At 45.1% G+C, this 23,591-nt stretch overlaps 1 protein-coding gene across 1 annotated transcript; it reads left to right on the forward strand.

Annotated features, from left to right (window-relative positions):
* Positions 1-18,951: 18,951 nt before the first annotated feature.
* On the forward strand, positions 18,952-23,307 carry BARX1 (BARX homeobox 1). Its single transcript, XM_044656893.1, has 4 exons — positions 18,952-19,162; positions 22,098-22,386; positions 22,582-22,666; positions 23,143-23,307. Exons 1-4 carry the CDS (start codon positions 18,952-18,954, stop codon positions 23,305-23,307), a joined length of 750 nt encoding a protein of 249 aa, XP_044512828.1.
* Positions 23,308-23,591: the final 284 nt, after the last annotated feature.

Below are 23,591 nucleotides of genomic sequence, written 5' to 3' on the forward strand. Positions count from 1 at the left end.
TGTATGTTTATACAACATATTCATGTATGTTATATTACATATATCATAATTATATATTATATAATATAGTTTAACAATATAATTATTGATATGAATAACAATAGCACTCCTTTACAGAGAATATTAAGGTTTACAACGTGCTTTTCCTCATGATATCCTTGAGAAGTAGTTGATTTAAATGTTGTTATCCCTATTTTATGAGAGAAACTAAGTCACATGGTGGTAAAACACCTTGGGCACAGAGCTAATAACTATGATCATGCCATGAGCTGAATCTATTTGATGAGTGTCCCGGGTGCAGATCATATCAAGTCTTTTTGGTTTTGTTTTGTTTTGTTTTGTTTTGTTTTTTTTCTTTTCTTTTTTCAGATTTCAGCAGTTGACAGAAAAGTAGGCTGTCCTTTTATTAATAATTCAGCAGGGGAATGTAATATATCATTTGTCCACCAGGTGGTGATACACTCAAACGACCAGCTAAGTGGTTTCCTCGGAGACCATCCTTTGAAGGTATCTGGGCTTTTCCCAACTGCTGCAGTATCCTCACTGCTCACTAGAGGGCGATTTGCCTTCAAACTCTTAAACTAAACTCCTCTCCATCAGTCGGGACAGGGACAGGACAGATTCCGTGGCGCTAACTTGCCAGATTTAAAACTAAGCCTAAATAAAAAGAAATGAACTATCCTTCTGCAATAGGAGCATTCTGAAAATAGCAGCCTGGCTCTTTGGGGGGTTTTGTCATTGGAAAATATCCTCCTGTCAGTGAACCAACTTCATTTAGAAGACTTTTTTGGGTGGCCACATAGATTATTAAACCACAGTAAAGGAGTTAATGCAGAGCATATTTTGCATAGCAAAACTGTAAAGCAATTGTTTTGACCAATCATCTCCATCCCACTCTTTCTGCTTTTTCCAAGTGATTAAAAGTTTGGAGCCTGAGAAAGGGTTTCAAATTTGGGATCAGCCAAGACCTGCTCCACAAAAAAGCAGAGAAAAAAAACGAGGCAAGGTTGGGATTGTTCAGCCAGGCTGATGTCACTGGTATTTGACAGCAGTTTCCAGACTAGCGTCTTTTGCAGCACTGGATCTGCTTGGAAATGCATGCTCTGTTTCATGATCACACAGCCTGGTCTCATGGTTTAGGCCCTCCAGCTTCTGTGCCTTTCACTGTGGCCACCTTGAGCTTCAGCAGCAGCATTAAGCTTAGTAAGTAGCCATCCGAGTAATAAGGTGGTCCAGATACCAGGAGGGTTGAAAGAATGGCATGGAATGGCCAACTAGGACTCTTTTCTAGGTAAAGAGGAGGAAAAGGAACTTGGAGATGTTGGAAAATGCAGGCTTTCCCCACTGTCTTAACAATCTAGTTCCTCTGGTCAGCTTTCTGGAGGCATGAAAATACCAGTTACCTAAATAATTGCCAGGACCAAGATTCAAACCCACATCTGGCTCCAAGAACCAGAGGACTTTCTTTTTAGCGCCAGTGTTGGAGTCAGTGTTCCAATGGCCTCTGTTTTCTCAGCGTCCAAACTCCCATCAGTGAGGTGCAAAACCTTCAATAATTTTGGGGTCTTAGAGAATTGCCCGAGGCTCAGAGATGTTCGGACCTGCCCATGGTCATATAGCAATAGTATAGAAACATTTAAGCTTTGACAAGATAAGTGCCAGAGGCACATTTGAACCTGCTTCTAAATTAGGTGTTCTATTGGCATGCTCATGGGTAAGCTATGCTACCTCTCTCTCCCATTAGGAACTTAACATTTCTACCTATAAAAAAGTCATTTTATTTGTCAGGTGAGGTTTCCTTTAAGCACTTCTGCACTGCCATATTTATCCTTCCTAGGCAGCTAGATTCCCTCACTGTTGACCCTAAATCCCTTTATATCCCACACCATCTCATGTTCTGAACTTTGCCCATCTCTCTCCTTTCTTCCTTTCTCCCTATCCTACTTTACCCTTCAGAGGTTCCATCTATTCAAGGTTCTGCCAGACAGTAATTAATTTAAAAATTAATTTCCAGAAAGCTTTTGACAGCCAGGCCTTGTGCCTAGGTGCATAGTAGCACTTGTAACAGAATGATTGGACGTGGGTGGGAAAAACCCCAGCAAGGCATGCCTCACTGAGATGAAATAGAACCTGGGGCAGCCCCAGGAAGGGGCTGGAAGAATATGAAGGGAGGGGCCAGAAGAAGAAGAGTTCCAAATGTCAGGTCTTTCCTGAGCTAACTTGGACCTGGGGGGTTAGGTGAAGGGAAGTGGGTGTGTTTGGATCTTGAGTGAATCTGGCTCCTCTGTACTCCTATATTTGAGTCTATTTGGAAGTCTATTTGGAGATCACAACTGCCAATATCATTTCAACAAGCTTCAATTTACCATCCAAGAAGACTTTGACACAGCAGTTCTCCATTTTTTGACCAAAGAGCTTGGGCTCCTGGTGGGAGGAGGGTTAAGGGGGGGAGATGGAATGGACTCGAAGTGGGGACCCTTCCCTGATCCTGCTTGATTCATTTATTTCTGTTACCCCCCCTTTTTTTAAAACCCTTACCTTCCGTCTTGGAGTCAATACTGTGTATGGGCTCCAAGGCAGAAGAGTGGTAAGGGTAGGCAATGGGGGTCAAGTGACTTGCCCAGGGTCACACAGCTGGGAAGTGTCTGAGGCCAGATTTGAACCTAGGACCTCCCGTCTCTAGGCCTGCTCTCAATCCACTGAGCTACCCAGCTGCCCCCTTACTCCCCTTTTATATTAGGCTATTGAATAGCGATTAGGAGATTATAGAGGGGTGAGGGACAAGTACTGAGATCAAACCTCAAAAGAGATCCAGTGCTGCCTACCCCAGGGGGAAGTTCATAACTGTTAGTGAAGTCTATTCCTTTTACCCACGTTCCTGAGTCCCCATATCCTTCCCCTTTCCTGAACCCCAAATACTTTATCTTCACAACAAATCCCTGTTCGGCTATATTAGTTACATTGATTAGAGTTTGGATTAGAGACTTTGAGGGGGGGAGGTATTGGGTGGCTGAAGGGAGGTTTTAAAACACTTGACTCCATCTTGAGGAAAAAATGTTTGGGAAGATCTTGGGGGAGGTTTGTCAAGATTTTAGTGGCTCTCAACATGGGACAGAAGTCATTTAGGATTCAAACTAATCCTAACACCTTCCTCCATCATCTCCTCTACCATCCTTCCAGTTTGGGGAGCCCCCATCCAAATTATACCCTCAAAAGTCTTCCTAGTAGGGAGGAGGGGTAAGCAACTTTGAAAGCCCACACTCCCACTATCTGATAACTCCCTCCCTACACACTTAATAAATGTTTAATGAAATTAATTGAATATTTTCCGTCTTTGAAGAACATGTGCTTGTTTAACAGGGGACGATAAATACCTTCCATCAAGAAGAGAATAGTGATCATTTCAGGAAGCTATTTTAGAGCAAAAGTCTACAAGTAATTATTATTTCCTGTGTTCCAAACCTTGGAGAATATAGATATTTTTTAATCCCTTACCTTCCATCTTAGAATCAGTACTGTGTGTTGGTTTCAAGGCAGAAAAGTGGTAAGGGCTGGGCAATGGAGGTTGTGACTTGCCCAGGGTCACACAGCTAGGAAGTGTCTGAGGTCAGATTTGAACCCAGGACCTCCCATCTCTAGGCCTGGCTTTCAATCCACTGAGCCGCACAGCTGCTCCCGAGAATATAGATATTAACAGAAAGAAAGATGGTGTCTGTTCTCAAGAAGCCTACATTTTAATGAGGGGAAGACAATACATATCTTTGATATCTTGTGATATCATACAAAACAGACTTCCATATTAGTCTTAATGTGAAAAAAGACATATGTCACACACTCACACACACACACACACACACAAATGAAGACAATAAAGTGAAAATCAGTATGCTTTGATCTGCATTCAGACTCTGTCAGTTCTTTCTCTGGAAGTTGATAGCATTTTTCATGGAGATAAACTTTCAAGATGTCTTTGAAAAAAAGCATTCAATTACTAGCTTTAAAGAGGAAAATGCAGGGAGCAGCTGGGTGGCTCAGTGGATTGAGAGCCAGTTCTAGAGGGGAGAGGTCCTGGGTTCAAATCTGATCTCAGACACTTCCCAGCTGTGTGACCCTGGGCCAGTCACAACCTCCATTGTCTAGCCCTTACCACTCTTCTGCCTTGGAGCCAATACATAGCAGTGATTCTAAGAGAGAAGGTGAGGGTTTTGTTATATGTGCCTGGTGTTATGAGGAGCTGAAGCTGAATGAGTGTGGAAGATACCTAAGTGTAACACACATGTTGTGATAGTGAAACACAAAGGACGCCACAGGAATATTTGTAGTGAATCTGCTACACCCGACTTCAGTATAACAGTGTCCCAGAACAGTGGCTGTGACTGTGGCTGATCAGACCAATACAGAGTTCAGAAAGCTCCACCATAACGCCATGGATTGAGCACAAATAGCCTATAGCAACATTGGGAATAGAGATATCTCTAAATCTGCTCATCTCATGTTTCTTTTGAGCTACTGATTGCGCTTTGCTCATAGAATACAGTAACTTTTTCTCTGTAGGCACAGCATACTGGACAATCCTGTTCCAGTGTCTCCCATGTCTCACAATCAATACCAAACTTCTTTAGAGAAACCAACCTTGGGAGTGTGCTTGTATCACCTCTTCTGATCTCCATGTGAGCACTTGCCTTATGTGAGTTCTCCATAAAATAGTCTTTTAGGCAAGTGGCTAGCCCATTGGAGCTGCCCTCTCTGTAGTAGAGTGCTTTTTTTGAACCCTGAACTTCTGTTTTATAATTGACACTAAGTATTGATTCCAAGACACAGTAACAATAAGGGTTAGGCAATTGGGGTTAAGTGACTTGCTCAGAGTCACACAGCTAGGAAAGTCTGTGAGGCCAAATTTGAACCCAAAACCTGCCATCTCTAGGTCTGGCAGTCTATTCACTAACTCACCTAACTGCCCCTTTTAGTAGAGTTTGAATGCTTGGCAGTTCAGCTTGGGAAAGGGTGTTAGTGTCTGGTACATTATCTTGGCAGGTGAGCTTCAGACTCTTTCTAAGACAATTCCAGAGCTGGATATGTGTTTTTCTGGAGTGGTCACCATGAAGAGGAACATTGCGAAGCTGGCATAAGTTTTGAAATCAAATCTAATCTAGTCAACAAGCTTGTAAGCCTCCCAAAAGGAATGAATGACAAGCTCATAAGAAAGCCACTTACGGGAAAGTGCCATGCTACCATCGTCAGTATGTATGCTCCCACCATGACAAACCCTAAAAAAATTATGAAGACCTAAATACCCTCAAGATTCTGGGAAAAGGTAATGGCACAGACTATCTGATCTGGCTTTGGAAAGCTGCCTTCATTTGCCAGCCTTGTTTCACTCAGGGCTGCTATTTGGTTTCGATTCCTGCTAAGGCTTTTTTTTTTTTTTTCCATTAAGATCTGTTGTCTTTCAGGTTTTATATTATACATAACTATGTGCACATTCCTTGTGCCAAGGCTGAATGGAACCATCTTTGCAAAAGTTTTAGTATTTCTGTGTGTGTCTTGACCACAGGATAGGATCCCCACCTGCCTCAGTAAGCAAGCCAGGGTGAGTTTGGATTAGGCAATTTTTAGGACATCTTTTCTAGTCCCTTTTGCACGCTGGGAGGTGAGTAGTGTGGTCCCTAAAAGGGGCTGCTCAGATACCCAGAGGCTGTCAAAAGGCTGCTGCTCCAGTCCAGTGAGAAGAGAACCTCATGACTTGGGCTGCCTGAGTGCAGGGCTGTGACCATAGTTCCTAGTGCATCTGTACCTGCTGCTTCCTCACTTGCTTGTTACCACAGGACTTTGAGAAGGGAGTAAAATAATAAAATAATAAGGTCGTAAAATGGAAAATGGTATGGGTGATGTCTTTGGACTCATGCCTAAATTGGATTGAAGTGAGGCAGAGTTGGGCAAAGTTATCAACTTCCCATTTTAAAGATATGAAAACAAACTCAAAGATGGGATGACCTGCTCAAGAGTCAATCTGATATAAGTGGAAGAGCTAGAATTTAAACACAGATGGTAGTCAGTCTCCAACACTGTGCTGCTCTACAGCCATTGATAAATAAATGAATAATGAAGGTTTTAGGATTCTGGTCCATAAATTGTATTATAACATCCTTTATAATAAAATATAATAATATAACATAACATAATATATAACATATGTTTTATATGATATAATGTACTATGTTATGATATAGTATATTAATTATACTAATGTAATGTTAAAATAATTAGTTCATTTAATACCTAAGTGGTTACTTTTAAGTAGTAGGATAATCAATGGAGCCCCACCCTTAGACTATCTTTATCCCTTCCTTCCTTTTTCTTTTAAACCCTTAATTTCTGTGCATTGGCTCATAGGTGGAAGATTGGTAAGGGTGGGCAATGGGGGTCAAGTGACTTGCCCAGGGTCACACAGCTGGGAAGTGTCTGAGGCCGGCTTTGAACCTCGGACCTCCCGTCTCTAGGCCTGGCTCTCAATCCACTGAGCTACCCAGCTGCCCCTTATCCCTTCCTTCCTTGAGGATCTTAGTAACTTGTGGGAGTGGATAAAAGGAGAAATGGGGAAATGGGATTTTCGAAGAGCAGCATATTGGAAAGGCTAAGGAGAACTCTATGGAGACTCCGGCTCTGATACTCACAACTTGTATGACCACAGGCGCGTTAACAACCTCTGTGAGTCCTTCTTCATTTCTAAAAGGAGCATGGTGATATTCGCACTGGCTCACTTTACTTAGGAAAACTTTGTGTAAATAACAAAGCCTTCTATAAATAGGAGTTATTATTACCTTGAGGCCTCATCTCTGCTTAAAGGTCATTGTCTTCTTGCTTCTTGGCAACCTGGTCATATATGTCAAAACAGGGAATTGATTTTGTTGACCAAGATTCACCTTTTCTCTCCAGAGTAAAAAGGCAGTCCATTCTATTGACAGAACCGGGAGCCCTAAACACAGAGGCCGTTTATAAGTTGCAGAAGAAATTGGGTCTTATTCTTTTGGTCTTATTTTTTTCCCTTTAAGCAAAATGTTAGTGCTCAGTAGTGTGAGTAATCACTTCTTCTGCCAGACTTGACTTCAGATGACCTTTGGCTATTCCCTAAAACCAAATCCTGCCCCGAGAAGAACTGAAGGCATGTTGCACAGGCTCTGAAGGTGTCTCTCAAAGAACAACTCCAGACTCATTCTGAGCTCTAGCAGTATTTTGAAATAATTGCATCTTATAGGGTAGTAATCACATTGCATCATGGTTGAGAGAAACCCTAAATAATTACTCCATGTGGGAAAGTTACCTTTTGCCTCATTGGACCTCAGTTTCTTCATCTGTAAACTGAAGTTTGGACTAGATAATTTTTGAGATCCCTTCTTGTTCTGAGGTTCTACAATTCTATAATTCAATATTTCCAATTCCAATATTTCCAGGGCAGAAGAGCCTTAAAGGCTGAGCAATTGGAGTTAAGTGACTTGCCAAGATCACACAACTAGGAAGTGCCTGAGGCCAGATTTGAACCTTGGGACCCTTTGTCTCTATACTTGGCTTGAAATCCATTGAGCCATCTAGCTGCCCTTATTGTGTGCCCAATGTGACATACTCCCCAGCTTGAAAGACTTTTTCCTGTAGCCAAATGATAATAATAAATTGTGGTAACTGATTAAAATTTTTTTGCAAAAATTTATATTTTATTTGAATTTAAAAAATTTTTAAATGGCTTTCAAATTCAGGGAAGTACCATATGCCAGAACACCAGGGGGGAAAGCCTCATATACAGAGACAGATAAATGAACACATATATACTTTAGACAAGCCGAGGGGGTGCATAGATTACATATTTACAATGCTGGTAATTTTCTGTAAACCATATTTATACATTTTATTACATTTACCATAAAAAGGGTTCCACTACTTTTTACCTACAATAATGAAAAAATTTACATTGTTTCTTACTTTTTCAACTATACAAACTTTGTTTCATAAAAATATATCTCTGTACAAAAGTTTCTCTTTTTTCCCCCATGGGCATTTATTGATATTGCTTATTCTCTTTTCATGACTCACGCTGCATTCTGCTCTTCTGATAAAGCATGGAGGAATTTTGAGAAAGAATCTTGGATTTGGAGGTTTTAATTTGGGTCTTAGATCTGTCCCGAATTAATAGGTAACCCTAGAGAAGTAACATCCTTGACCAGAAAAATAAAGGGTTTGAATGGATGATGTCCTGGGTCCTTTCCAGGTCTAACATTCTTTGAGTTTAAGATCTATATAGAAGTCCCCAAACCTTGAAACTCCATTAGCATTATGAAGCTGCTCATTCTCTCAAAGCACATCAAAATTACTATAAGACCATTTCTACCTTTCATATCTGTAAGCACATTTTGGGGAGGGTCAGGTCCAGTAGATCAAATATCTGGTACAATAAAAAAAATAAAAGTGCAGGATCTATAATCAGGGGATCAGGGTTCAAGTCCTGATTCTGCCACTGACTACCCCAAATGAACTGAACAAATCATTTTAAAATCTCAGTTTCCTTATCTGCAAAAGCAATCAATAAACATTAACTGCTTGTTATGTGCTAAGTGCGGAGGATGCTAAGAACAAAAATAAAAGTTCCTATGCTCAAGAAGCTTACATTCTAACAAGAGATTTGTACAGCATGCCTCTACAGTTCATTCTCACTCTCCATTTATGTGAACTGTGATCCTTCAATGCCGGGTACATGATGGTATCCAGAACTTTTGATCCATGGCAATGACCAAATGCTCTGCAGCTCTAAGTTGCAAGGCAGACTGCTCCCAGCAGATGGCATAAGATGCATTATATTTAGAGAGGATCCGGGAAGTGCTGGGAGCCCTCAGGGGCTGTGGATGTATGTTCAGCAATTTCTAGAAAACATATCATCAGAGATTTCTTACAAGCACTTCTATAACAACCAACTAATTTATAATGGCTATTTTTTCAGCCATCACCTTCCCTTTTTCTTATTCCATTAGAGAGTTGTTATCTGGCCTTTGAAAAATATCCTTGGCAACATATTTGTGACTTCTTGTGCAAAACTCAAATGCTCTGGGAAACTCCCAGAAAATTGGGATCCACATCATCTCTTCCTCAGTATTTCAACAGTTAGAGTTTATAGATAAAGATGAGAGTAAATTGAAAAGGAAACAGAAGCCCTCAGTGAAAGGAAGTATCCTTTAGAGGAGATTTTGGTGCTCTCAACGGATCCCAAAAGATTAGTGTGGTTCTCGGGGGTTCTCCCTTGGGACTAGGAATTGAGAAAGTCCAGATATGAGGAATAATGTAGTGAAGGGCATCAATGAAAAACTTTTGAGTCGTTTAAAAAAAATTAAAGGGAGGAAACTGTAAAATCAGGAGGTCACCTGGATTCTTAGCCCTGGCTCTGGTTTTGAATCAACATATAAGGTTGGGCCAATAGCTTCAATCAGTTAATAAATATTACTTAAGTGCCTACACCAGGCACTGTACTAAGTACTGGGGCTACAAAAAGAGGTAAGACAGAGCCTGTACTCAAGGATCCCACAATCTAATGGCAGGGGGACATTTTCTAGGTTAAGATTTTACTCTTCATTTTATTCTTGGTAAATAAGATGCTGGCTTCTGCCTAGAACATCGCTAAGCAAAATAAGAAGGTAGCAAAAAATTCCAAATTGAGTCAAACAAGCATTTTTAAACTATGTTCCAGGCGCTGTAAGCCCTGAAGATAGATGCAAAGAAAGGAAAATTCAGAGCTCCTGACTTTTAATGGATGAGAAGAAGGGAGCTAGTTCTTGGGAAACCTAGGCTCAGATATTCATTCCCATTCCCCAAGGAGTCATCGGCATAGGCATTAGAGAACAGTAAAGAGAGTATTAGAATATTTGGAAAGCCTGCTTCTAACTAGCTATGTGTCCTGGGGTAATTTCAGCCTCATCATCTTTAAAAAAAGAAGAAGAATTTCTCTCCTGCCCATCATGATGTTGTGAGGTGCTAGTCATTTTTGCCCAGCACTTTTAAACCGCTTATGGAAGGCATAAACATCATGGCTAATTTACTGTGCAAATATCAGGCATAATTGTTCTAGCTAACAATGTAATTATTAATATCGAAGGCAACTCTTGGCTAAAAGCTTTTCAAAATCTGAATGTGCCCAGATTACTTTCATGGTCATTTTTTGGTTGATAAATTTAGTTGATTACAGAGCCAGATTTCCTAGCCTTCTCTTAGTGAATGGCTATTTGGATACCTTAATTGAACATTCTTACAACTGAAAAAAGCAAATCAAATATCAGATCTTTTGGCTCTGATGACTGGGCATTTCCAGATTCCTCCTGTATCTTCCTTGTTCTGATGAAAACAAAGCTTTAGTAATTAGTATTAGTGTGGCTTAAGGTATGAATGAAGCTAGAAGATCCTGGCTAAAGGGAACATTGGCTTTAGAGGGAAACTGTATCCAAAGAAGCCTCTCGGTATTGAGGAGGGGCGTCTGGAACTTTGCATCCTCCTGATCTGGTCCAGTTTAATGAGAAAGAATCCAGTGGTTTTCTCAAAGGGCCTCGATTACACCTGCTGTGCCATTGCTATCAAAAAGACTTCATTGAAAAGGAAACTTGCAAAGATGGGAAGCGCTCTCTCACTGAGCAGGGCAGGTGTCCTTGGGAGGCACAGCTTCACTGCAACCTGGTCAAGAAATCTTGGATCAGAAACCTACGCCCCAAATTACCTTTCCATTTTTAGAAGGCCCGGCAGGATGAGAGCAAAGCGACTCGGGCCTCCTAAAAAGCACTGGAAATGTACATTACATAAGCTATTTATTTCCAGTGTTGTGCATTTCGCCCCCACTGTGTTATTCTAGCCTGAGATCGTAAATCACGTTAACTTCACATCTGAACTTTCCATACACTCAGAGTGAGAATAAGAAATCTTGATTTTGGAAAGGCTTTCCAGTCCCTCAAGAACATCCGCCTGTGCGTGGGTAGTGAGGTCGTTGTTTGGGGTGGGGTGGGCTAGGATTAGGTGGGAGGGAGAACCTTCATTTCAAAGCTGCTTGAAACAGCCCATTGCCATCGGAATATTCAGATCTGTCAGCAACCCAAAGGGGGGCTTTTAAAAACAGGGGATATTTTAGAGGATTTCAAAGACGGCTCTCCCTTTCTAGAAATGTAAGCCATTTCTGTGGTGGACATATATTTGTTTATATTGTATACACTTACTTCCATTTGCTGATTTTTAGCTAGTTTGTGTATCGTTTCAAATACTTAAGCCAACCAACCTCCATTTTAGCGATTTAATTTTGTTAAACTTAGTGCTACATACCAGCTAACCAAATACCTTGCTTGAATTACACTGATGCAATGGAGACGAATTTATCGTGGAAATCGGAATATTAGGTTACTCTGTCATCTTGCTCATTGGGGTGGGGTGGAGGCTGGCGGGAAAGAGATATAGATTGCTCTACTGTTATGAACATATTTTCTCTATTTGTTGGAAAGCAAATTAGTTTTCATATTCAAAGTCTCCAGTCATGCCCTCAGTGTTCCAAACCAGCCTTTGGGAAGAAAGAGGATTTTCAACTATGGGGCTTTGTAGAGACCGTAAAACCGGGGCCTCTCTGTTAGAGATGACAAATTCAGTTAAAAAAAAAAAAAGACACACTGAAATTTGAAAGGAGAGAGTGGATTCTGAAGCTTTTAAAGCATATACAAAAATCAATATTTAAATGATCTCTTAGGAAATGTTTCTGTTTTTTAAAATGCCCTTAGCTTTCGGTTATGAAACCTTAGAGGAGCTTTGTGTCTCTAAACACGAATTGGGCAGCGAGGATCTGGATTCGAAACAAAAAGCATGCCACTGGAAAAAAACAAGAAGGAAATTGCTTAAAGAAGTCTTTTTCGCAAGTTAGTTTATAACGAAGGAAAGACATTTAAAGAGACGTAATTGTGAATCTTATGTTTGGATCCTCGTCCTATAAAAATAAAGTTTAAAAAGTGATCATACTGAGAAGCCTCTTCCTAAAATGATTTTTGAAAAAATGTGATTAATTAATGGTCAGTTGGAACAAAGGGATGACTTCCCTTCTCTCTCCCGACTAGATTTTACCGCAATAAATAAAAGGGCGGATGACCCAGGCGTTTCAGATTTTGCCTTTTCAGTTTCGTAGCTGTGAATTCAACTCCCAGATTTGGGGGGAGGGCGTTCACAGATGCTCCAGGAGCTCATCTTTAAGACTGAACTGGGGAGATGCACGAATTCTGTTCTGGAAAGCAGCTTAATCAATGGAGACTTTGCTATTTCGAAACCCCAGCAGCTCTCGTTTTCCGTTCCTCCGGGGCTAAGCGGTACAGTCTCCCTACTCCCCCCAATTCTGGCAGCCGAAGCGAGTCCGTCTCCTAGATTCCCCCTTTCTCTACCTGGTGTTTCCGTCGGTTACAAGCGCCGAAATATAGCACAGAAAGGGAAGTAGGGTAAAGAGCTATTCTCCCTTACAAATCTGGTTCCAAACTACCCGGCAAAATGTGCGTCTCTCTGAGGAACCTCGTTCGCGCTGCCGGCACAGCGCGCGGTTTTCAGTCTGCCAGGGTCTCTGCTGATTGAACAGTTCAGCGCGAGGGCCCCCACCCTACCCCGCCGGCTTTTTACGGCTTTTAAGTTGGAAGGCAGTTTAGGGACGAATTTGCGGACCACGGGATCTGAGAGCGCGTGATGGGCCCCAAATTCAGAGAGGTTCCTCCGAAAGTCAAGAGGAAGCTGGGACTGACCCTCGAGGGGAAGGGAGTTCTGAAGGCAGGTGGTTCCCTCTGGGAGAGCTTGGCGCCAGAGAAGCAGCCAGCCGGAGGTTCCCTGAGCACGATTCTCCGAGGTGGCAAAACACCCAGACTGTCTGAACCTCCAGGTGTCCGCCCCCAATTCGACTGAATGAGTGTGTAAATAAGAACGTAACTTCACTCCAGCTTTCTTCGCCTCCCTGGACTGAATCACCCAAACCAGGGCTAGTCTTTTCACCTGGCGTGAGGGCGTGAACATTGGGGGAGGGGGTTTGCATGGGATAGCTCGCTTTCCGTGGGTCCTTACCACTTTGTGGAAGACCTGAATAATGAAGTGTCCGTGGAAAGGAAGGTCTGGGAGCAGGGACGGGGAGAAATTGTGGTACCTATCCCGTCTCCCCACCCCCCTCCCCCCATGCAGCCCTTGGCTAGATGAAATGGCTGAGAGGGTAGATTTTGCAGGGCAAGTCCAATTGTAAACAGCTGACGATTTCTTCTTAGAAAGGAGAGTTGGGTTCAGCGTCTGGAAGATTCCTCCCCTCATCCCTTTCCTCTCAAAGTTACCTACTCCGTCTGTTTGTATCCCCTTGCAAGATAAGCCCCGAGGCCACCCTCAGTGGGGGGGTGGGGGTGGGGAGGAGGACAGTTTTACAGCCCCAGAGACAGTGGAGGAATTAAGGTCTCCACTGACAATTATCTGAATGCTTCAGCGGAAAGTTGAATTCTCTGAGCGCGACCAATTTAGAAGGTCACCTTGGTCCATACCTCCGATGTAACAGGTGTCTCTTGGAGCTTGGGGGTGGGAGACTAGAAGAAGACCCGCAAGGATTTTGAAGAAATTGCCTGCTGATTCCCGGAGAAAATTGACAGGATGGGCGTGTCATTCCGGAATTATTGATTCAAAGCCCAAATCTAAGACAACCCTTGTCAACCATTGGACCCAGTTCAAAGGGCAGAAAATGCTCTGCCATCGCTGAGAGACTTGGAAAAAAAAAGATTTTCCAAATAGTTTTTTAGATTAAGTCACGTACCCTTTTCCCCCTCTCCCCACTGGGTTCCTGACTTTCCTCTCGGGTTCCTAGAAGAGGCCTGGCATTGACTCTGAGGCCCTTGAGACTAGTGGACAGGATTTATCCCGAGATGACAGGCGCGCCCGGACCACAAAATCTCTGTCTCCCACCTGCTGTCCCTCACTCACCGGGACCCTGGGCACCATAGGGACCCCATCCCGTCAGCGCGCGTGGATAGTCTAGTTCAGTCTCCTAATCCGATTTTTTTTTTTTTTTTGATAGGGGCCGAATGCTGTAGATTTAAACCCTTTTGAACTCCCTGAGTCCCAAAAACTCTGGCGTGTTTCTCAGAGACCACTAGGGTCATTTTCTGTTCCTTGAGGTCATTCCTGCTGGGGGTCAGGACTGCAGATTTTCTTGCCATTTCTATGACTTGTGGCCCATTGCTCCCTCCTTCCTCCTCGTCTCCAGCTTATACGAACTAGCCTTCGGACTAATCAGAAACTGAAGCCGAGGTCTTCGTAGCACCCGGCTCAGTGCTCAGGGCACCGTGGCAATTCACAGGGAGAAGAAAACGGCATAGACAGTTTTATTAAATATTTTCAGGGTGCTGGGCAGACATTTCTGCCACTGCCCGAGTTTTCTGGATCGGAGTGGGCGAGGGTGAACTATTACTGCTGTAGTCGTCCGTCCACTGAATTTTTCTGAGACACCAAGAGAGAAAACTGCTGATAAAGCGACCTCCGCGCGAAGCCCGCTGCGGGGCGATGGAGGAGTTGGGGAGTGATGGCAGAAGGCAGGCCGCTCTACACTGCTAGAGGCAAGTTGGATTTTCCTTTTCTCTGCTTATTGAGCTGGGTTCTGAAGGGACTGGGCCTGGGAGAGAGGAGCTCCGGGATTGAGCACGAAGGGAGGGGAGAGGAGGACTGTGAGGAACTCTCCAGGAGGGCCTGCTTTACTCCTGAGAAGGAAGGCTAGACAGCTGAGACTAAAGTTGACTTGTGTGGGAAGCTGGGCTCCAGGAGAGCGTTCAGAGAGCAACTACAGATTCAGACTGGACCCGTGATCCTTCAGGTCTCCTGCAATAAGGTTTGCTGATACTCTGCGCTATCTGCCCCAAGGGGAAACGGGTACCTCTGGCCAATGAGAGAGGGAAATAAAAGGACATTATTCGGTTTCAGGGCTGTAGCTTTGAAGAAACAATTAACAAACATTTACTAAAAACCTGCACTGTGCCTAGCATTGTACTAGGGAATAGTGCCACCCAGGAAAAAAGAAAAGAAAGCTCCTTCCATTAAAGGGATTTGCTTTCTAAGGGGGAGAAAGGAGACACGGAAAGTACAAGGAAGAGATATTTACAAGACAGAAGAAATAAATACAGGGTCATTTTAGGAGGGAGGGATAGTAGAACACCAGCAGATGGGGCAGTTTCTCTGATCAGTCTTACCTCGGGATGGGAGAGGAGAGGACTGGGATTGGGAGCTGGATTGGAGGCAGAGAGAATCAGTTTGGAGCCTTTCTGAGACTATGAATGTACCTTTCTGGTTTCACCCATCCCTTAAAACCTGCCTTCCAGTTGGTGTTAGGAAGTTATGGTCTTGGGGACAGTTTTTGGAAAGGAACAAGGTGGATTTAGGCCAAGGTTGTCGAGGGAGAAGTTCAGAGGGGCTGAAATACTTAGTTTCCTGGCAGTTTTTTTTTTTCTTCAGGGCAGAAGAGTCCTGGAGAGCCTGGGAGTCCAAAGTTCATGCCTTCATTTTACAGATGGGGAAACAGACCCAGAGAGTGGCAGCATCTTGATTAACATTAAACTCCTAAATTAGTAGTGAAATCTCTTGACTTTAAAGTCGGGGATCTTTACCTAACCTTGTAAGCACCATTGCTGAACACCTTGCTGATGGCGTTCTCTCATCTCTGTTATTTCAGCCCCGTTCCCCAATCCAGAGAATGAGTCGATGAGGACCACTCACTACTTTTGAGGCACTGACCTGGTACCGCTTTCTTGGTGAAGTTAATTTCTTGTTTCTTGCCTTCTACTTCTCAACACTTACCTTCTCCAGTTCTTTTTTCTCTCCCTCTCTCCTCCTCCGCACTCTAACCTTTTGAAAGAGAAGAGTCGGATCTAGCAGTTCTTTCTTTACTGAGACTAGCTTACTTGTGCTGCACAGATGATCATGGGTACTACATTATCTTCTGTTATATGATCAACTGTAGTTGAGGCTGATAGAATGCAAAGTCCCTGAATTCACTTTCTCGACCTTTCTGGACATCAACAACTTACTGCTGAATGGTTTCCTTGTGGGTCTGACAGATTCCTTCAAGTGCCTGTTTATAAGGCCTCCATCACTTGCTCTTCAGAGGAAGGAAAAGGACTTTGGAATTATCTCAGTAATTAGTGAAGTCAAGAAGGAGTACTGACCTCAATCATTTGGTTATTTGCCCAACTACCTGCTTTATGCTGAGCACTGATGCTTTGACTGGAGGATCACTGACAATACTAATCACGGTAACAAGAATAAATAGAGAAAACTGTTGATTGAATGGGTTATTAACTAGGAAGACCTCTTTGGAATTATTAGGTTGCATTCTTGGGCAGTTAGAACCTTGAATCAATGATGCTATTGGGGTGTCTCAGCCCCTTTTGCCCTCCCTACCTTTCCAGATAGTTTTCATTCAACAATTGCTACTCCTTATTCCCAATTTCCCCTCTTCCCCCAGGATCTTCCATCAGGGGGTTTGTCCTACCAACAGAGCTTTTTGCCCTTTTTCAATCTGATGTAAAAAGTACCAAACTTTTGGTTTCTCAAAACTCTGGTTTTTTGGAATGTTTACCAGACAACCCTGGGTCCCTGAAATCCCAGACTCTTCTTTTTGGTGTCCTAGCCTGGGACAGAGGACTCTTCTGATCCAAGTTCTTTCTCTGGGATTTTGAGACGTGAGCTACCCAAGAGAAGACAGTCCTGTTACTTACACACACACACCCCCCCCACACACCCCTCAAATTGTCCTAGCTCAATATTACTCCAGGAAGGTTCTCTCTTGTGGTCCCTGTGGGTTGAGCCCTGGAGGATATTACCAGGAGTGGAAGTCTGCTTTGATTCTTCCCTATGGAGAAGAATGACATACATAACAGGCTAACTGATTACCCATTGGCTGAAGACACTAGGTAAGCCTGACACTTGAAACCTTTTGTGAGGACTATGGATTTTGTTCTTTACTCTCAGGAAATAGTAGCTTCCTTTCTCCTCAACAACCCAATATGAGTGCTACCCCCATTTCAGGCACAAGTATGCCTCTGACACATTTCAAGGTTCCTGCTCAGTTCAGGTGACAGTAGGAGTCTTTAACAGAACCCCCAGCTTAGCTTCTGAGAGAAAGAGAGAGATCGGACATAGCCTTCCTACCTGATTGGGAACACCCATTTTATTTTCCTGTGTCCCCCCAGGGTGTCCCTCTCTCTTACATAGCCTTCACTTTTCCTTTTCACTGGTCCTCTTTCTAGCAGTCCCAGGGCTGGACCCATCCTAGATGAAGTTCTAATCAGGTTTTTTTCCCTGAAAGTTGTTTCTCCAAGCAGGGCGGGGGCAGAAGTTTTGGGTTGTTCCCCAGGTGCTCTGCTTTTGTCACTCACTTCAAACCATTATTCCCTTATAGGAAACTGGGCCTCTCTATCTGGCCCTCCAGAGTCCTAGGCTTTCAGTTGGAGTTCAGGCTCTCCAGCTTAGCACGTTGGACTCCAAGTTTCTAATTAGAGGACAGACATCTTCCATTAGAAATTGAAGTCACACTGGCCCTAATAGTCAGGCACAGCATTAGCTCTCTTTCTGCTGTGCCCCCACATCCAGGGCAACATGCATAGCGGTAACTATCCAACCTCTCACCTTGGTGTCTGGCTCTAGTACCCAGAGGTCAGGGCCGGTTACTTCGCAGACTCTGCATCTCCTTACCCACTGCGCCTGAACCGGGGCTGTAGGAATTGCTGGAGAAGTCTTAGGAAACTCTCTGGTTTGGAGATGCTAGGATGGCGGGGACGGTGGTCCCCGCTTGGGGCAGAACTGCTGTTTACAGGGTAAGGAGCAAGAGCGAGCATCAGAACCTGTCCCGACAACCTTCCAGGTCCCGCTCAGGTGATTGAGGCTCTTGCTCGCGGCCGCTCAGGACCCCTCTTCCGAAGTCCTCTCGGAAGGTCTGTCCCAGTTCAGAGCCCGAGGTGGGAGCAGGAAACTGAACAACTTCTTTGCAAACAGGGTTCGACAGCCCGAATTTGGGTTGTAAAGGGAAGAGGACGATGGACAACTACAGGCCAATGTCTTCTTTAACTGTCCCCTCCCAAGCACACCCAGGACAGAACCAAAAAAGTGCCCCGAAATTGGGGGAGATGAAATGGACTTTGCGGGGCACTGGGCTCTTGGAGCCTGTAAACTATGAATGTTCCTGTGCATCTGCGATGAGTTCTTTGACTTTGAGAGCAGGCAGAAGGAGGACCTCTATTCTAGTCCTACTGTTTCTCTCATCGAGGCCGTTCCTTCCCTGGACAGAGCGGTTAGTCTGGGCTGGGCAGCCGTAGAGGGGTGGGCGGGGGAGTAAGGACTGCCCTCTCTCTCTCCCGACCTCTTTTCCCTCCTCATTCCTTTCTTCCTCCTCCCCCTTGTACGGCCCACCCCCTCCCCCTCCCTGCTCAGCCCCCTTTCCCAGTCTCGGCCCCTGTTCCCCAAGTCTCCGCCGGAGGTGAAGGATATAATAGGCTCCACTCTGTCCCCACCCGGGAGGGGCGGAGAAAGCCCATCTCGGCGATGACGCGCGGGGGCGCGGGCTGCATGAGGCGCTGAGGCGGCAGGGCCCCGGCTCATTCCTCCCCATCAGAGCCCCCCTGGTAGTGCGCTTGTCCCTGGGGGTAGGGTAGAAGGCCGTAGAGCTCCAAGCTGAGGCGCCCGCCCGTGGAGGGGCGGGGACGGCAGCCAGCAGCGCAGAGAGGGCTCAGGCAAGGGAGCGGGCCGGAGCAGCCGGGAGAATGAGCGGGCGCCTGCTCTGGCCCCGAAGCAGCCCCCCAGGCACCTCAGCCTTAGCTGCCATCTAGGGGCCGCAGGGGCCCCATTGGGCGGGAAGAGAAAGCGGAGGAGGCCCTTGGGCGACTAGGAACCTGGCCGGAGAGCAGGATGCAGCGCCCCATGGAGCTGGGCGCCGCGCACTACTTCCCGGCCGAAGCCTTCCCGGACCATCGCTCCCACCGCTACCGGAGCTTCATGATCGAAGAGATTCTCACTGACCCTCCAGACGCAAAGAGTGCTGCGCCGGCTGCCGCTGGGGAGCTGCTGAAGTTCGGTGTGCAAGCATTGCTGTCTGCGAGGCCCTTCCACAGCCACCTGGGTACGTGCGGCCAAATCAAGGGCGAGGAGGGCGGTGAGGGCGAGAAGGGGCGGGGGCCAGCGGCCGGGAAGGGTCTCCATCCCGCTCAGCTGTAGGCAAAGGCGCGGGAGAAGTGATAGCCACCAAGCAGCTCTGCCCTGCTGCAATCAACCAACCTTTCAGTATATCCGTTAGCAAACGAATCAGTCAGTCTGTCTACTTGGTTGGGAAGCAGAGACCCAGTTTAGGTATGAGGAGATAAATAAAATAAAAAGCCCTGCCCTTGGGAAGTTGGCAATCCAATAGTCCTGCCTGACCCTCTTGCTGGTTAAAAGGAGGCGATATAGGCCCTTCCGGGCCCTTCTTCCAGTTCCTTTGGTCCAGCAGCATTGGGCCCAGGCCTGATCCAGAGGAAATACAAATCGGCCACTTTCTGCTTAGCATTCATCTTATTGCATTATTAAAAGTTCTTTGAGTTCTTCGACAGAAAGGCTTTGTATGAACCAAGGGTAGGGAGAAAAGACTACACAGAATATTCGTGGTATCAACTTAGGGACCCGTGGCCCCTCAATAAAGCAACTTTCCAGGATCTCAACCCCTGCTGGGTTCCACCTTTAGATAAAATATTCTCTTGAGAGCGAATCAATCCCTCCCCTGCATGATTTTATGTAACGCCTTTTCCTGGTCCTTCAAGAGACCCCTGGACTACTTGCCCTGAGCAACGTATGAGAGCCAGATGGGATGAGATTGCCCCATCTAGCTTCACCTCAGCACTCCCATCAGAGCTGGAGGGCCAAAAAGACAGTTTCTCAGAACTTTTCTCTGACATTCTAGACTTCAGGATTTCAGATTCTGGGTTGCTTTTGGTTGGACTCCGTATGCCAATGTTTGCCACGTCAAAGGGAGCCAGGAGAGGAACTATTGGTCCCATGGGGAAGAAACTAGGTCGAGCCAGAGCCCCAGTTAGGTCAGTGGAGACCCCTTTCATTTCAAAGGGTCTGGGGATGAAGAAAGAAAATAATTGCAATCTTTAATAAAAAAAAAAAGATGGTAAAATCAAAATGGTAAGATTCTCTGTCATAGAGGCCTACCAAACTCTATATTTCAACTCTTTTCAAAAAGACTTCTAGCTGTGATGAAGAGGCAAGAATAATAGGATCTGAACTATGTCAAGGGTAATTGTCTGAGTTAGTAGCCACTGAATCTCCTATGGGCCTGGACCGAAAAACCTGGGCCTGTTGAAGTGCCTCTCAAACTGTAAAACATTCTCAAGTTCTTTGCTTTTGTTTCCTCAAGTAGGCTAACAGGGTCTTCGAGGAATTTCAGCCCATCTATAGAAATATCCCTTCTCCTCCCTGCTCTATCTGAAACTTATTTCCCAGCTCTTGTTCATCCAGATTCCTAGCGTTGGGAAATCACTTTCCTCAGCCCTGCTGGTTTAGATCGTTCTGGGATAGTCAAGGGACTAGCAGGTCTTAAGAGGTTCTGCGACCACATCATTGGTTCTCTTGGGCCTTGGGATGCTTGTCTTATTTTCTAAGGAGATGGTTATAATTGAGTGTTATTTGAAATAAGATTAAATTCAAATTTAGTAGTCCTACTATTTTATTAAGTTCTCATATATGTTATTGAGAAAGTGGAGAAAATGAGGGTTCTTTGTTACTTTAATATTTTCCTTCCTTTCTTTACCCCCATTCTTTCTTTTTCACTCTTTTCCATATTTTCACTGTTTCTTTCCTTTTCTCCTACCCATTCCATGGAAGCTGTATTAGGAAATCAGCGGTATAGGATCCATTCCTTAAAAAAAAAAGGTGTTATATCTGGATTTTAGGAACTGAAAACATATTTAAAGCTTTAAATAATGGGGGGGAGGCAGGAACAGAAGAAACTATGGGAATACTCATTTAGAAAAGTCATGCTAAACTAAAACCGAATGATTTTGGGATTCGAAGAGTGTAAGTAAAGAGGGGGGAAATTCTTCTTTCAATCCCTCTTTTTTGTTATCCAGCGATCCCATACCCTGGCAAAACAAGAACACTTCCCTGCACATTTCTTTTTCAGTGTGAGATTGGGCAGGCCAGAATCCCCTGGGTTGTTAAATTCGAGGTTAGCACTGGCAAAAATGGAGAATAGTTTGGGAGTGGATTCAACCTGCAGATTATTCGTTGCTAGTAATTAATTTTATTGTAAAAATTCATTACAAGTTGAAGAAGTTGGAAGCATTTTTCTGTTGAAACATCTGACCAGAGTAATACATTGTTTAACACACAGATCCAAAGTTTCCAAAAGGACCCACATATTCACACATTTAAATACGCTTAATGTTTATAAGCGCCATATAGGCAGTCCTAATCCATCCCCATCTTATACAAGTTCGAACAGGTGTACCTACATTTATACATATTTATGCGCATAACCCGCGTTTTCATTTAGGTTTGAATTTTCTCTTTTCAAAGGGTTTTGTAAAATTCTGACTAAAAAAATTTCAGTCTTGGAAATGAGGGCAAACTTCCTTTCTTCCTAACCCAGGCAACTATGTTATTTCCCCTTAGCTTCGTGTTTTCTCTTGGTTTCCGTTTCCCACGAATTAGAGACGTTCAGAATCCTGGACTTTGGGATTCTACCATTTTATGGTCAGAGAAGGGAGCTGGAGGATCTGGAGAAATGTTATGGAAGAAGCTGGTGATGGAGCCAGAAGAAAGAGTTACTTAATCTGGGGATTCCAGAGCCCCTGGGGGAGAGGGATCAGAGAAGATTAGGGAAAATGCCCCCAAATATTCCAGCAGCAATAAAAGTACATTTTGGTGACTCACTTGTCCCGGTTCAGATGAGCCAACCCGGCGGCGCCCTAGCTGTTGCCGGCGAATCCTGCGTGGGGGACGTGGGCAGATGGTGACTTGTCCTCTCTCTTCTCTCCTTTCTCTTCTCTGGCTTTCTGGGTTTCCCCTGGCACCAGCGGTGCTGAAGGCAGAGCAGGCAGCGGTCTTCAAGTTCCCGTTAGCGCCCCTGGGCTGCTCTAGCCTGGGCTCCGCGCTGCTAGCCGCAGGCTCCGGGCTCCAAGGGGGTTCCGCCTCACCTCACCTCCCTCTGGAGTTGCACCTCCGTGGAAAGCTGGAGTCTGGCCCGGCCGAGCCGGGCACCAAGGCCAAGAAGGGCCGGCGAAGTCGGACGGTCTTCACCGAACTGCAACTTATGGGCTTGGAGAAGCGCTTCGAAAAGCAAAAGTACCTCTCCACGCCAGACAGGTAGAGTTAAGGGGCATCTGTCGGGGCCTGCGGGGGATGGAGGAATGAGTGGAGGAGCGGTGGGGGCCCAGATCTGGGGCTTGGATCGCGCTGTTCTTCTCTGGGGCTCCCTTTCCTTGAGGAACTTTCGGGAGTGCAAGAGACAGAAGCTGGGAGCTCAGCCTGAAGGCATTCTCCGATTTTGCGCTTCCACAGAATAGACCTCGCTGAATCATTGGGCCTGAGCCAGCTGCAAGTGAAGACTTGGTACCAGAACAGAAGGATGAAGTGGAAGAAAATAGTGAGTATGAGGCCCCAGAATCCTGTGCGACGCCCCAAGACTCTCCATTTTCTCTGAGTCCCCAGGAATCTGGTGTTCTGGTAGCCTCCACAGCACACACTCTCGGTCCGATGCCTCGAGAATAGTCTTTATTCTCAGGAAAAATGCCTTTCTGACCAGAAGCTTCATTATTCTTACTGGTTTGGTATATTATCGCAGAGTTCGAACGTAGGGATAGCAATCAAATAGGCAAGTGGGATCGGGGAAAAGGAATTGAGGGAAAGCAGAGACGGACCTCAATCAGTGTTTAATCCATAATAGAATTCCCACAGCCAAGTGGAACAAGGGTTAGTTAGACTGAGACTAGGTCCTCTCTCCAGGGTTTTGGGTGGGGAGATACTATCATATCTGTGGGACAGCTGCTTGTCTTCTCTCCTTTCCTGCGCCCACCTGTAGCTTTGGCCTACAAACGCTCAAAATTCTCTGTTCGTCTGCAGGTGTTACAGGGCGGGGGGCTCGAATCTCCCACTAAACCGAAAGGACGCCCCAAGAAGAACTCCATTCCCACCAGCGAACAGCTGACGGAGCAGGAGCGGGCCAAAGAGGCCGAGAAGCAGGCGGAGAATCTAAGCTCGCCTTGTGAAGTCAACCAGGAGGAGTGAGCTTGGTTACCAGAATTCTTCCGCCCCGCGGCCTTTACCCACCGGGTGGACAGTCAGTGCCTGGACCCTGGGACTGCTCTCCCTTAGACAAACCAAAGACTACCCTCAAGGTCTTTCCTTCTGAGGACCGGATTAGCCTAGAGGACAGACTAAACCATGCTAGACCTTATTCGGGCGAGGCGTTTTTGCCATTCTCTTCCATCCTGGGAACAGATCAAGTGTCGGTCTCCTGCTCATTTCTCCAAACCGGACTGAGCTTATTTGGAGCAGCAATAAGGATGGAG

Source organism: Gracilinanus agilis, chromosome 1 (assembly GCF_016433145.1).
Source record: "Gracilinanus agilis isolate LMUSP501 chromosome 1, AgileGrace, whole genome shotgun sequence".
NCBI classification, from domain to species: Eukaryota; Metazoa; Chordata; class Mammalia; order Didelphimorphia; family Didelphidae; genus Gracilinanus; species Gracilinanus agilis.

Bases quoted from the DNA above. Each gene is read 5' to 3' on its own strand.
- BARX1 (XM_044656893.1), top strand. From the start codon at position 18,952: ATGCAGCGCCCCATGGAGCTGGGCGCCGCGCACTACTTCCCGGCCGAA. The intron at 22,387-22,581 runs GTAGAGTTAAGG...GCGCTTCCACAG, and splicing joins TACCTCTCCACGCCAGACAG to AATAGACCTCGCTGAATCAT. The intron at 22,667-23,142 runs GTGAGTATGAGG...GTTCGTCTGCAG, and splicing joins GGATGAAGTGGAAGAAAATA to GTGTTACAGGGCGGGGGGCT.